The 15,392-nt window shown below is 40.2% G+C and overlaps 1 protein-coding gene across 4 annotated transcripts in view; it reads left to right on the forward strand.

Annotated features, from left to right (window-relative positions):
• Positions 1-15,392, forward strand: part of PLCE1 (phospholipase C epsilon 1) — a 368,784-nt gene that overhangs the window by 26,517 nt on the left and 326,875 nt on the right. For all 4 annotated transcript variants that reach the window (XM_044935313.2, XM_044935312.2, XM_044935311.2 and 1 more), the window contains exon 2: positions 13,639-15,162. In XM_044935313.2, the coding sequence (XP_044791248.2) occupies positions 13,963-15,162 (1,200 nt within the window). In that variant the 5' untranslated portion in view covers positions 13,639-13,962. The remainder of the gene's footprint in view (positions 1-13,638; positions 15,163-15,392) is intronic.

The raw sequence follows: 15,392 nt of genomic DNA on the forward strand, positions 1-15,392 counted from the left end.
CAGTTAGCCTTAGTGAAGGCAGAGTAGTCTCCAGGTGCCAGCCAACCCATGACCTTCCATCTCTCTCCAAAATGAGACTCCTCCCTCTCTCCTCCACCTTCTCCCTGGCCTCACTTCCCTGGACAGAGTCCTCTTTTAAAGACTGTGACATTCTCTAGGAAGGCTTCACTCATGACTGGAATTCATACTGGTTTCTGTCGTCTCTGTCTTCATTTTTTATCTATTGCACAATTAGTACACACTATTGAGTGATTCTCCCACTTTTTAACTGGCTAGACTATACTATTCAATGTTCTATGATAATAGCTCGTATCTAAGTTTTCCCCTTATGACTCTGTAGTAATAAATGACTTCCCTGTAGGCAGAGGTTGTACCTGGAGAACTCTCATTTGACAAATAACACATGATCCAGGGTGCATTATGTCTAATATCTCCATATTTCTGGAACAGCAACAAGGAGAGAAGGGGTGATCTGCAAGCTGATTAGAGCCACCAGGGAAGCCCCAATACAGAGGTATTTCAACTTAAATATTATCTCTGAGGATATCAGGTATTGCTTTAGGCAAAGATTTTAAATCTCAATAAATAGTTACGAAGTGGCAAAAAGAGATTTTATATATATATATATATATATCCTGTCTACACAGAGATGTGTATATACATATACCTGCTGCTGCTAAGTCACTTCAGTCGTGTCCGACTCTGGGTGACCCCATGGATGGCAGCCCACCAGGCTCCCCCGTCTCTGGGATTCTCCAGGCAAGAACACTGGAGTGGGTTGCCATTTCCTTCTCCAATGCATAAAAGTGAAAGTGAAGTCACTCAGTAGTGTCTGATTCCTAGCGACCCCATGGACTGCAGCCTACCAGGCTCCTCCGTCCATGGAATTTGCCAGGCAAGAGTACTGAGGTGGGGTGCCATCGTCTTCTCCGATACATATACCTACATGTATTCATATGTATGTGGAAAGAGACAGAGATAAGCACTAGCAGTATTTAGCTACATCATGTTTATGGATTAGACGCCTCAGTATGGTTAGGATGCTATTTTTCTCCAAATTGACTAAAACCGATCCCAAATAAAGTCCTTGCAGATTGATGATATTCTTGAGGATTGGGGTAAGTTTGGGTTTACCACGCTAAATAATGTAGCTCTCTGTTCCTTCTCAATTGACGTGGATGAGAATAGTGTTTGGGAAGATTTTTCTAAAAATTATATGGGATGGATTGAAAGAGCTTAGAATTTGGGAGACTGGAAGCTCTTAAGTAATCCAGGTCCTAATGGGCAAGGATTAGGCTCAAGGAGCCGTGGAAGGGAAAGAGAGGCAGATACCTATTGAGACCAAATGTTTGCCTAGGTATGTGTCAGGAATGTGGCATATACCTAGTGTATCTATAAGATTCCTTAAGATTGAAGATACAAGGTCTTTGTTTTTCAGAAGTTCTCCATCTACACGGGGGTCCTAAATTATTAATAACTTCAATATATTGTGTGCCATGATATTCTGTGATGGCAAAATGTGGGAAGAACCACAGGAAACACAGATGAGAGCAGTTAATACTGACAGGTGAGCATCAGTGAGGGCTACAGAGAGGAAATGCTATGTAAGCTGAGTGACGGAGTCTTATTTAAGTTAGAAGGCAGTGGGAAGGGAAATCCAAGTGGTATTAAGTGCAAGTCTGATTCAACAAATGGCAAAAAGGCCAGTGTGACAAGATATCTTTTCTTTGAGGGTATTGGTCAGAGATGAAGTTAGAAAAAAATCAAATGAGACTAAATCACAGAGGGTTAAATGCCATCTTCTGCTGTCCGCTTTTCTCTCTTCTCATCATCTTACCAAAAACATGAATCTTTTTGTGCATGCATCTTGTGAGTGTCTATACCATAATCCTATCTGCCTCCACTCTTGATTTTAAGTTACATTCTACTATGTCTAATATCTCCATATTTCTGGGACAGCAACAAGGAGAGAAGGGGTGATTTGCAAGCTGATTGGGGAATGTGTTTTTCAGTGATGTTTTCCTTTCCTTGTGAGTTTTATAATTAAAAATTAACCTGTATGGACAAACTTGTTTTATGATCTTGTATGTTACTGTATTGTCAGCGTTATCAGGATATTCATTCGGAATTACTTATTTGGGTAACTTTCTCATACTCTTATCAGTGGATTCCTGATGTCTAATATACATAGAGTATAAAGATTAAGATCTCTTTGGGTTTCTGAGTCATGAGTCTAGAAGCAGACTCTGAAACTTTTCTAATAGAGTAGAAGTCACAAAGGGTTATGTCTTTTGGGTCTTGGGAAAGGATCTAGATGTGCCTTTGGGGAGTGTTTTTGAATCTTTGTTTCTTTGCGAATTATGGAATTTCTCTCATCAAAGTTCAGAGAAAGGAGGTCAGGGGGAGGTGGAACAGCAGACATTCGGTAGAGAAGAACAACTCCACTGAAGACTGACTCATATTGTGCCGAGTTTGAGTGTGATTGTGTGCATACACCTACAACTGTGCACTCTATGTGCCTGTGGTAGGAAGAAGGGAGGAGAGGGTTGTGCAGACATAATATTTTCTTTAATCTCTTTGCAGAGTGGACTTTGGAGAAGGGCAAGCCTAAGTAAACAAAGTGGCATAGTTGTTTGTCTGTCATACACATGATACTCAAAAAGACTCTATAAAATCCTTTCTTTAAGTTAAGAAGCAAATAGAATTATTCAGTTACCAACTTTGATGGTTGCCCCAGTGTTTCTTTTCCATGATGGTGAAATTCCTGAGCAGTTTTCACTTTCTGTGATTAGTTGAAATGTTCTCCTACAAGCTTCAGATGAATTCATGGTTATGCATTGTATTTTCTTTATCTTTCTTTACACTGCTCATCCTATGTGAATATGGGTAAAGTGGTTGCTACCTCTTTGTAAAGTTCCACCCCAGACCCCCCTCTAGCAGAACTTTACTGATCCCCTGGTCCTTGGTCATCTTGCTTTCTTGACTCTACAGAATATAATCGGTACTTAATAAATAATTGAGAGCTGTCTGATAGATTAGTTTTTGTTGTTGCTGTTAAGTCCCACCTCCTTCTAACACCTACAGTTAGAAAAGACAGTATGCTTGTATTTCGTATTTTTCTAATTTTACTATTCTTTATGATACAAAGACTCTGATGCTGGGAGAGATTGGGGGCAGGAGGAAAAGGGGACGACAGAGGATGAGATGGCTGGATGGCATCACCGACTCGATGGACGTGAGTCTGAGTGAACTCTGGGAGTTGGTGATGGACAGGGAGGCCTGGCGTGCTGCGATTCATGGGGTCACAAAGAGTCGGACATGACTGAGCGACTGAACTGAACTGAACTGATGATACAAAGCACCCCTTCTGGTTTAAGAGCATAAAATTGGAAACATCATAGAAATTAGGGAATATAACTTTCCCTCCAGTTCAGGAATTTTCTATATAGCTTTCTTGTTACATTAGTCTGTTCTCTTAGATAGGTCATTCAAGTACTTTGAGCCTTATTCATAGAATGAACGTGCCAATAGTACTCACCTTTGTTAGCAACATATCTGGATGCAGTGACAGAAAACCTAAAATAGTGGTGACTTAAGGAGGATAGCATATTATTTTCCTCTCTCCCAAATCCAGGAACAGGCACAGTGGCTTCTGTCTTACTTCCTTGCTATGCACAGCGTCTAGTTTCATGTTCGCCTTGCAGTCTGATACGGCTGCTCCAGCTCCAGCCATCATTGCCAGCAGAAAGGAGAAAGAGGAGAAAGGAAAGGGCATACTCTCTCTCTTCAAGGACACTGTCCACAAGTAGCAAACCATTCTGCTTGTATCTAATTAGCACTAAGTTATATTGCTACATGTAGCTATAAGGGAGGCTGATAAAGAGATGGCCTTGTACTTGGCTGAAATTGAGAGTTCATATTACTGAGGGATATGGAACAGATCTGGGGGACAATTAGCAGTCTCTGCCACCCTACTGATAATTTTATGAGATAAAAAATGATGAAATGAGATAATATGTACAATGTGCTTAGAACATGCCTGACATATAATATGTGCTCAGCTAATATGTAAGTATTAGCCATTGCTTTTATGGATAAACATTATAGGCAGTCACTTATTCACTGTATTATTTGTTCAACAGACATTGAACACCTACTGTGCTGAATACTATACCTCTCCTGTTTAAATCCTTCTATCAACAATCTGCAGGGGACTACTGTCCAAGATAGCTTATTTTTTATGGAATAACTCTAAAAGTCCCATAACTTATTTATCAAAGTAAGTCAAAGCATGCTTCCCAAATAATTCAGTCTTACCCTTTGAAACTATAGAACAAGCCTATTTCCTCCACTCAGTTCGTCAAACATATGAAGGTGGCTAATAAGCCTCACATTTAGTTTTCTGACCCTAAGCAGGCATTTTTATTAGCTCATTTATTTAGTATGTGGTTTGGCAAACTTTTTCTGTAAAGGGCTAGATGATAACTATTTCTGGTTTTTCAGGTCACATGTTCTCTGTCACAGTTTCTCAACTCTACCGTCCTAATGGGAAAGCAGCCCTGGACGTTTTATAAGTGAATGGCTATGGCTGTGTTCCTATAAAATTTGTTGTTGTTTAGTTTCTCAGTTGTGTCCAACCCTCGCAACCCTACGGACTGTAGCTCACTAGGCTCCCCTGTCCATGGGATTTCCCAGGCAAGAATATTGGAGTGGGTTGGCATTTCCTCCTCCAGGGGATCTTCCAGACCCAGGGATCAAACCCATATTCCTGTGTCTCCTGTGTTGGCAGGTGGATTCTTTATCTTTGAACCACTGGGGAAGGAAGTTTCTAACACCAATGCAATATACTAACGCATGTATATGGAATTTAGCAAGATGGTAATGATAACTCTGTATGCGAGACAGCAAAAGAGACACAGATATATAGAACAGTCTTTTGGACTCTGTGGGGGGCGGGTGATTTGGGAGAATGGCATTGAAACATGTATAATATCATATAAGAAACAAATCGCCAGTCCAGGTTCGATGCAGGATACAGGATGCTTGGGGCTGGTGCACTGGGGTGACCCAGAGGGATGGTATGGGGAGGGAGGTGGGAGGGGGGTTCAGAATTGGGAACATGTGTACACCCATGGCGGATTCATGTTGATGTATGGCAAAACCAATACAATATTGTAAAGTAATTAGCTTCTAATTAAAATAAATAAATTTAAATTAAAAAAAAGAAAAAAACAGATAACAGGCCAGATTTTGGCCTCATGCTGTGGTTTGCCAGCCCTGTGATTTAGCCTATGCTGCTACTACTCCTGCTAAGTTGCTTCAGTCCATAGAAACTTATAAATAAGGTTATTTGTGACTGATATTCTTCTCTGAAGCTGAAAACTTTCTTTGTGTCACTCCTGATTTTTCTTATACATTTCATTTCTTTTTCTTATTACTTTGGTTCAGATTTTCAGCACCCCTTGCATCTCCATAGCATTACTTACTGGCCAATCATTTCCCTAGATATGTTATCCATCATTTCTAGCTTGGACATTTCTTGCTCTTTGACAAATCTTCTTTTGTTCTACCACACATTGTTTGACCTCCCCCAGGCTGACTCTTCTCTAGTCATCGCACAAATCTGTCCATATTAAGAAAATAAGAATCCTTTTTCCATCCCTTTCTTCTTCAAACCTGTTAGACTTTGATTTTCCTTTGGTGGTGCTTCAGCTTTCCGTCACTGAACAGTCTAATACTAACTATAACCTAATCCAACTTCCCTTAAAGACAATTTAGAGGAGGCAGGTAGAAAATTAACATTTACTGATGGACCAGGCACTGCTGACAGTTACAATATGTGTGTTTCATTTCAGTGTTATAGACATGGTAAGTACAATTTGAGATTGATCATATAACCAGCTGTTGTCATGCAGCTGAAATACAAGGAGTCAATCCCAGTTACAGAATAGAAATTCAAATCTGACTGGACTGGGGGACGTAAGTGTGTGCATCTGGCAAAAGTAATTCAAAACCATTCACAAATACAGCAGAGTTGCTATACTTTGGTTGTCCTTTCTCATCAAGACATTTGTGAAGCAGAGAATAACAAACATTTGTGCTGAACTTTTGGTTTTGAGAACATTTACTTCATAGTTTTATGGAGTAGGTGATTTTATTTCAGTTTTGCAGGAAAGGAAATCAGACCACAAAATGATTAAAATGTTTGCTGGAATTGCCAGCCACCAATGCCTTACTGCTTCTAGGAGAGTCCACAATTGCTCTTCTCAGAAAAGGTCATCGCACCTCTTTTCTAGCTAACTCCTTATTGTCTTTCAGACCTCAGCTCAGTCATCATCTTCTCCAGGAAACAGTTTCTGCAGTCACCTCCACCTTGTGCCCACCGTCTGATTTAGATGCCCTTTCTACATCTTAAACAAGATCATCACCCTCTTTGCACTGAACCTGAACTGATGATGTGTTAGCTTGTAAGGAAATCAAGGGCACGTCCCTGCCTCATTTAACTTTGTACTCAATAAATAAATATTTGTCAAGTAAAGGAATGCCCTGAGATGGCGCCAAGTCAGTGCTGCAGGGAGTCATTTCCTTGTGATGTTTCTCTGTTCTGATTATACCTGGAGGCAAAACAGAAACCTCAACCTTCCAGAGACAAACAAAAGAGGATCCTCCCAGAAGCCACTGATCTCTGCAGCCAGAGAACATCAGAAACTCAAATCTAGGGGGTTTTGGACTAGAAAGCAAAGAAAGCAGTTTAACTGGGGTGAAGAGCACAGTTCTAGAGTCAGGCTTCTTAGATTTGAATCCTGACTTCACCATTTTCCAGCTGTGTGATCTTTGGCAAGTGACTTAGCTTTTCTATGCTTGGGTTTTTGTCAAACGTGGATAATGATGGAACTTCAGTATATTAGTTATCTATGGCTGTGCAACAAATTACCCCCAAGCTGTGTGCCTCATAACAATAAACCTTTATTATCTCACAGTTTCTGTGGGTCAGGAATTTGGAAGGGGCTCAGGTGAGTGCTTCTGGCTCAGGGTTGCTCATTAGGTGACAGTCAAGATGTCAACTGAGGTTCCTGTCATACGGAACTTTGACTGAGGCTGGAGGATCACCTTCAAAGATGGCTCACTCAAGTAGCTTGTGGCAGGAGGCCATAGTTCTTCCCACCAGCAACTCTCTCATTATGGGATAATAATTGATTTCCCCCAAAGAAAGCAAGAGAGGAAGCCCCAAGGAGAAACTCCAGTGACTTTTATGACCTATTTTCAGAACATACACTGTTACTTCCACCACATTCTCTATGCTAGAAGGAAGTCACTAAGTGTGGCCCACATTCGAGGAAAGGGGAATTAGGCTCCACCTTTTGAAAGGAGTATCATAGAATTTGTGGACATATTTTAAAACCACACACTATCTTACAGAGTTGAGTGAGAATTCCATGAGATAAGAATTGCAAAGTGCTTAATAGGACTTAAGCAGCATCTACCTTGAATTACCTGCCTCATGGATTAGAAAGGACAAATGAACTGTCAGTCTGAAGGCTTTGACTTGAAAAATTACTCTATAAAACGGAGCAAAGATATCAGAATTAAGCTGATGCCATTAGCAATTAAAGTATTCAGTATAGTTCTTGGCTTGAAAAGTTGTTCATGTTTTGAATTTTAAAAAGCAAGTAAAAACAGCATGTACAGTGTGATCTGGTATTTGTCTGATTATATACTTATATCTCTCTGTGATGATACATAGGGAGATATGTATGCATTCTAGAATGAAGTTCCTCATAGTATTAATCATGGTTATCTCTGGGTGGTAGAATTTGTGTTAAGGTAAACAAAAAATTGTGTTTTTATGCATTGTTTGAATTGTTTTACACTGAGCATAAATCTACAAAAATAAGGGAGGCATTTTCCAAAGAAAATAAAAAAGAAACTAAGCTGGAAAGAAGACATGAAAGGTGGAAAGGTTTAGCCTGTTGAGCCAGAATGTTGCTTCTCTAAGTGGACTAGTTTATTCCCTGTGGTGGATCTGATTGATAGGCTATCCTCTGATCCTTCAAGTTTGTTCTGAAGACTTGTATTTGCTGGGAGCAGGTGAGAGTTTGTGGCTGTGTTTTGCTTGAGGGGACATATATTAAGAGAAGAAGGGAAAAGCGCGGAGAAGCAAGGAGAAGAGGGACATCTGTGTGGCAAAGAGCAAAGACAGACCAAACCTGGTGTTGACACCAGAGCCTGAATGCTCATTAGTAGCTTTGGGAAGAACAACTTTACCCATAAAAGAGCGATATACTTGTGATGGGCACTCTGTCAGCCCAGAGGGCCTTGAATATCTTCTATAATTGCACTTGCCGCATTGAACTGAAATCTGTTCAATTCTCCTTCCCTCTTAACAGACTTGCAAGCAGGTCCTGGCTATCTAGCTCCCAACATATAGCAGGGTTTAATAATCTGAAGAATAAAATAGCTTAAATTAATTTTAAAAATAATGTCATTCACCATTGAAAATGTTTATGTCTCCTAACATTCAACTGAGTAATTTATTCAAATGAAAGAGGGAGTTAAATTGTGTATATTTTAATGGGAAAAATTGGAGAAACTACCCAAAGATGCTTTTTGAAAGGTTGAAATCTATCATTTGTTTCCCATTAGTCACATCTGTTCTTTGTTCACCTTTTCCTTTTTTCTGCCTTTTTTTTTCTTTAGTTACTTGAAAAAAAAAATTTAAGATTCTAATGTTTTTACTTTCAGTATTTTTGGTTAAAGTGATTGCATTGGGGCTTATAGTATACATCTTAAGCTTATGACAACCTGACTTTAAGTAATATTACTGGGCTTCCCTGATAGCTCAGTTGGTAAAGAATCCGCCTGCAGTGCAGGAGACCCTGGTTCGATTCTTGGGTCAGGAAGATCCCCTGGAGAAGGGATAGGCTACCCTCTCTAGTATTCTTGGGCTTACCTTGTGGCTCAGCTGGTAAAGAATCTGCCTGCAATGTGGGAGACCTGGGTTCCATCTCTGTGTTGGAAAGATCCCCTGGAGAAGGGAAAGGCTACCCACTCCAGTATTCTGGCCTAGAGAATTCCTTGGACTGTATAGCCCATGGGATCACAAAGAGCTGGACACGACTTTTACTTCACTTCACCCAAATTCATGTAGAAAATAGTCTTATATTAATATATTTCCATTTCTTCTCTTTTGACCTTTGTGCTGTTATTGTCATATATTTTAACTCTAAATTTGTTAGTAACTGTATAGTCATTGTTATTACTTTTGCTTTAAATGGTCAGTTCAGTTCAGTTCAGTTCAGTCGCCCAGTCGTGTCCGACTCTTTGTGACCCCATGAATCGCAGCATGCCAGGCCTTCCTGTCCATCACCATCTCCTGGAGCTCACTCAAACTCATGTCCATCGAGTCGGTGATGCCATCTAGCCATCTCATCCTCTGTCATCCCCTTCTCCTCCTGCCCCCAATTCCTCCTAACATCAGGGTCTTTTCCAATGAGTCAACTCTTCGCATGAGGTGGCCAAAGTATTGGAGTTTTGGCTTCAGCATCAGTCCTTCCAATGAATACCCAGGACTGATTTCCTTTAGGATGGACTAGTTGGATCTCCTTGCAGTCCAAGGACATTCAAGAGTCTTCTCCAACACCACAGTTCAAAAGCATCAATTAATCGGTGCTCAGCTTCTTTACAGTCCAACTCACACATCCATACGTGACCACTGGAACAACCATAGCCTTGACTAGATTAACCTTTGTTGACAAAGTAATATCCCTGCTTTTCAATATGCTGTCTAGTTTGGTAATAACTTTCCTTCCAAGGAGTAAGCGTCTTTTAATTTCATGGCTGCAGTCACCATCTGCAGTGATTTTGGAGCCCAACAAAGTAAAGTCTGACACTGTTTCCACTGTTTCCCCATCTATCTGCCATGAAGTGATGAGACCAGATGCCATGATCTTCGTTTTCTGAATGTTGAGCTTTAAGCCAACTTTTTCCCTCTCCTCTTTCACTTTAATCAAGAGGCTTTTTAGTTCCTCTTCACTTCCTGCTGCAAGGGTGGTGTCATCTGCATATCTGAGGTTATTGATATTTCTCTCGGCAATCTTGATTCCAGCTTGTGCTTCTTCTAGCCCAGTGTTTCTCATGATGTACTCTGCATATAAGTTAAATAACCAGGGTGACAGTATACAGCCTTGACGTACTCCTTTTCCTATTTGGAACCAGTCTGTTGTTCCATGTCCAGTTCTAACTGTTGCTTCCTGACTTGCATACAGGTTTCTCAAGAGGCAGATCAGGTGGTCTGGTATTCCCATCTCTTTCAGAATTGTCCACAGTTGATTGTGATCCACACAGTCAAAGGCTTTGGCATAGTCAATAAAGCAGAAATAGATGTTTTTCCTGGAGCTCTCTTGCTTTTTCAATAATCCAGCAGATGTTGGCAATTTGATCTCTGGTTCCTCTACCTTTTCTAAAACCAGCTTGAACATCTGGAAGTTCACAGTTCACATACTGCTGAAGCCTGGCTTGGAGAATTTTGAGCATTACTTTACTAGCGTGTTAGATGAGTGCAATTGTGTGGTGGTTTGAGCATTCTTTGGCATTGCCTTTCTTTGGGATTGGAATGAAAACTGACCTTTTCCAGTCCTGTGGCCACTGCTGAGTTCTCCAAATTTGCTGGCATACTGAGTTCAGCACTTTCACAGCATCATCTTTCAGGATTTGAAATAGCTCAACTGGAATTCCATCACCTCCACTAGCTTTGTTTGTAGTGATGCTTTCTAAGGCCCACTTGACTTCACATTCCAGGATGTCTGGCTCTAGGTGAGTGATCACACCATTGTGGTTATCTTGGTCATGAAGATCTTTTTTGTACAGTTCTTCTGTGTATTCTTACCACCTCTTCTTAATATCTTCTGCTTCTGTTAGGTCCATACCATTTCTGTCCTCTATAGAGCCCATCTTTGCATGAAATGTTCCCTTGGTATCTCTAATTTTATTGAAGAGTTCTCTAGTCTTTCCCATTCTGTTGTTTTCCTCTATTTCTTTGCACTGATCGCTGAGGAAGGCTTTCTGATCTCTCCTTGCTGTTCTTTGGAACTCTGCATTCAGATGCTTATGTCTTTCCTTTTCTCCTTTGCTTTTCATTTCTCTTCTTTTCACAGCTATTTGTAAGGCTCCTCGGACAGCCATTTTGCTTTTTTGCATTTCTTTTCCATGGGGATGGTCTTAATCCCTTCTCCTGTACAATGTCATGAACCTCTGTCCATAGTTCATCAGGTACTCTATCTATCAGATCTAGTCCCTTAAATCTATTTCTCACTTCCACTGTATAATCATAAAGGATTTGATTTAGGTCATAGCTGAATGGTCTAGTGGTTTTCCCTACTTTCTTCAATTTAAGTCTGAATTTGGCAATAAGGAGTTCATGATCTGAGCCACAGTCATCTCCCGGTCTTGTTTTTGCTGACTGTATAGAGCTTCTCCATCTTTGGCTGCAAAGAATATAATCAATCTGATTTAGATGTTAACCATCTGGTGATGTCCATGTGTAGAGTCTTCTCTTGTGTTGTTGGAAGAGGGTGTTTGCTATGACTAGTGTGTTCTCTTGGCAAAACTCTATTAGCCTTTGCCCTGCTTCATTCCATACTCCAAGGCCAAATTTGCCTGTTACTCCAGGTGTTTCTTGACTTCCTAGTTTTGCATTCCAGTCCCCTATAATGAAAAGGACATCTTTTTTGGGTGTTAGTTCTAAAAGATCTTGTAGGTCTTCATAGAACCATTCAACTTCAGCTTCTTTAGCGTTACTGGTTGGGGCATAGGCTTGGATTACCATGATATTGAATGGATTGCCTTGGAAACAAACAGAGATCATTCTTTCATTTTTGAGGTTGCATCCAAGTACTGCATTTCGGACTCTTTTGTTGACCATGATGGCTACTCCATTTCTTCTGAGGGATTCCTGCCTGCAGTAGTAGATATAATGGTCATCTGAGTTAAATTCACCCATTCCAGTCCATTTTAGTTTGCTGATTCCTAGAATGTCGATGTTCACTCTTGCCATTTCCTATTTGACCACTTCCAATTTGCCTTGATTCATGGACCTGACATTCCAGGTTCCTATGCAATATTGCTCTTTGCAGTATCAGACCTTTCTTCTATCACCAGTCACATCCACAGCTGGGTATTGTTTTTGCTTTGGCTCTAACCCTTCATTCTTTCTGGGGTTATTTCTCCACTGATCTCCAGTAGCATATTGGGCACATACTGACTTGCGGGGTTCCTCTTTAAGTGTCCTATCATTTTGCCTTTTCATACTGTTCATGGGGTTCTCAAGGCAAGAAAACTGAAGTGGTTTGCCATTCCCTTCTCCAGTGGACCACATTCTCAATTAGTTATTTAAAATGTAAGAAAAATTGTATTTATCTATATATTTAACATTTTTCATACTCTGTTTCTTTTTGTAGATCCAGATTTCTATCTAGCATATTTCTTCTACCTAAAGGACTTTCTTTACCATTTCTTATTTTAGTGAGCCTTTTTTTTTTCGACTGCATGGCTTATGGGATCTTAGTTTCCCAACCAGGGATTGAACCCATGCCCCTGCAGTGGAAAGATGGAGTCCTAATCACTGGATCTTCAGGAAAGTCCCTCTTTATCTTTGTTATATGTAAGTTTACTCTTGACGAATTCTTTAAGCTTTTGTATGTCTAAAAGCCTTTATTTCATTTTGTTTTCAAAAAATATTTTTGTTGGGTATAGAATTCTAATTTGGCAGTATATATATATATATATATATATGAAGGACATGGCAACCCACTCCAGTATTCTAGCCTGGAGAATCCTGTGGACAGAGGAGCCTGGTGGGGTGCTATCTATCGGGTCGCACAGAGTCAGAAATGACTGAAGTGACTTAGCATGCATTGCATGCATTGTAGAAGGAAATGGCAACCCACTCCAATATTTTTGCTTGGAGAATCCCAGGGACAGAGGAGCCTGGTGGGCTGCTGTCTGTGGGGTTGCACAGAGTCGGACATGACTGAAGTGGCTTAGCAGCAGCATATATATATATATATATATATATATATATATGTTTTTAAAGTTTGTTTTTTTAATAAACTATTTTTTATTTTTTAATAAACTATTCTGGCTTGCCTTGTTCCTAATGAGAAGCCTGCTAGAGTCCCTATGTTTTCTCCACTCTACTTTATGTGTCTTCCTTCTCTAATTTCCTTGGCTTTATTGAAGTCTCAACTTCTTCTTTTTAAATTAGACACACTGTTTGGTTTCATCTGAGTCCCTCCTCCTCCCCAGTAGCCTAAAAACTCAAAAGGTATAAGCTGGGGCATTTATAGAACTCACCTTATTTATTTATTCTTCTTTCTGGAATTACTATTCTATGTTGCCTGTTATTCAGTATCTCAAAACGATTATTTCATTATTTTTTCTGACTTTTTTCAGTTGTTTAAGGAAGAAGGATAAACCTGATTTCTGTTATTCTGTACTGGCTGGAAACAGAAGTTTGAAATATTGAATAAAAAAAATAAGTACTTAAAACCAACTTCTGATTCATATTTTGCAGTAGGTTAGAATTATGAGGTCATTTTTAAAAATTTGTTTAGTGTTTGACATTATCTCTTTTTCTTACAGGATACATTCAAACTGGATTTTTAAATCATTGTAAGCCAGTGATGGATCAGAAGTTACAGAATGCAATGCCGAATAAAAGTCTTCGAAAGAATTGCTTCAAAGAACCGAAGAAAGAAAATTGATCTATTTCCTTAATACCTTGATCTAGAAAAACATACTGCACATGGTAGGAAGTGATAACTGGGGAAGTTTATTTGGGTCTTAATATACCTAAATGGTAGGAACTGGTCACTTTGTTTCTCAGAGGGCTTATACACCTGAGATTATGTTAAAACACAGGAGAGGAGAAACAGAGTGCTAGCTGAAACCCTGCACCTGGTCAAGATGACTTCTGAAGAAATGGCAGGTTCTGTTCTCAGACCTGTGAGTCAGAGAAAAGTGATCTCTGCTCAGTCAACTGTAGATGAAAGTAATGATAAGGTCTCGGACATCAATGTTCCGAAGTCTCATCCTGTCAGGCGGAGTGGGGAGACTTCTCATACCATCTCGCAACCGACCAAACTTACAGAAGAATCTTCTGGAAGCAACATGCCCCAGATTTTCTCAGTAGCAAGGGAGAAAATAACCAGTGACGAGAACAGTAATGAAAAGTGCTGGGAGAAAAGCATGCCAGATTCTGTGAAAAACCTTAACATTAACTGCAACAGCATATTGAAAAACCATCAGCACGGCCCTCCTCAGAGCCAGTTTTATGAAACGTGCAATTCTATCACAGAGGAAGGTCTGTGTTTGGAAACTGGAATCCCTTCTTCACTGGAAGGAAAGGTGTTCCCTGGAATTCAACTGGAAATAGACAGATCTCCCATGGGCATGCGTCCATTAGGAACTCAGTCGGCCATCATAGAGACAAGCAGGGCGCACCCTGAAAGCAACATGGCAGTATTTCACTTGCGTTACGAAGTTGACCGAAGAATGTCAGACAGTTTCTGTACCCTGTCAGATAACTTGATTTTGGATGATTGTGGAAACTGTGTACTACCTGCCGTTGGTGAGGAACAAGAGAAAAATTACATGGCATATACTTGCAAACTGATGGAACTGACAAGTAACTGTGACAAGAATAGGCAGCTGCAGTGTGATCATTGTGACCCCTTGAATGACAAATACATGTGCTTTGAAGGCTCTTGCCCAAAGGCCGATGTTGTATGTTCAAGTGACAGCTTTTGCAGGGAGGATTTTACTGACAGTCCACCTGCCAAGACCTTTCTGAGCCATTTTGAGGACTTCCCCGATAATTGTGAAGAGGTAGAAGAAGATTTGTTCAAAAATAAAAAGGAGCGGTCTGCTTGGTTAGTGAGGAGATTTTGCAAAAATGACAAGGAAGTTAAGAAATCTGTGTTTACTGGGACAAGGGCAATTGTGAGAACTTTGCCTTCTGGTCACATTGGACTGGAGGCTTTGAGTTATATCGATCAGAAGAAAAATGGTCTCTTATTGCCTCCTGAGAGAGTCATGGAACGGCTGTCAACAGTGCTGGTTAGGCAAGATGGTTCCCAAGGTCTGTCAGAAGCCCAGTGGCATCCGGTAAGAGTTAGTTTCTTTTAATCCATTTTTCAAAGTTGGTTTTTTAAAACTCCGAATCTCCATTGTCTTAATTCATGGGAAATGTTCAGTTCTGGCCAATGATTCTTAGGGGAAGCATTTATAGTTACTGGAAATTAGTAGACCTAACAGATACTGGAATTGATACCTGTCAAGACTGAGTTAATTCCACAGCAACATAAGTCACAAAATACACATAAATATGCCCTCAG

The sequence above is a fragment of the Bubalus bubalis genome, chromosome 23 (genome assembly GCF_019923935.1).
Source record: "Bubalus bubalis isolate 160015118507 breed Murrah chromosome 23, NDDB_SH_1, whole genome shotgun sequence".
NCBI classification, from domain to species: Eukaryota; Metazoa; Chordata; class Mammalia; order Artiodactyla; family Bovidae; genus Bubalus; species Bubalus bubalis.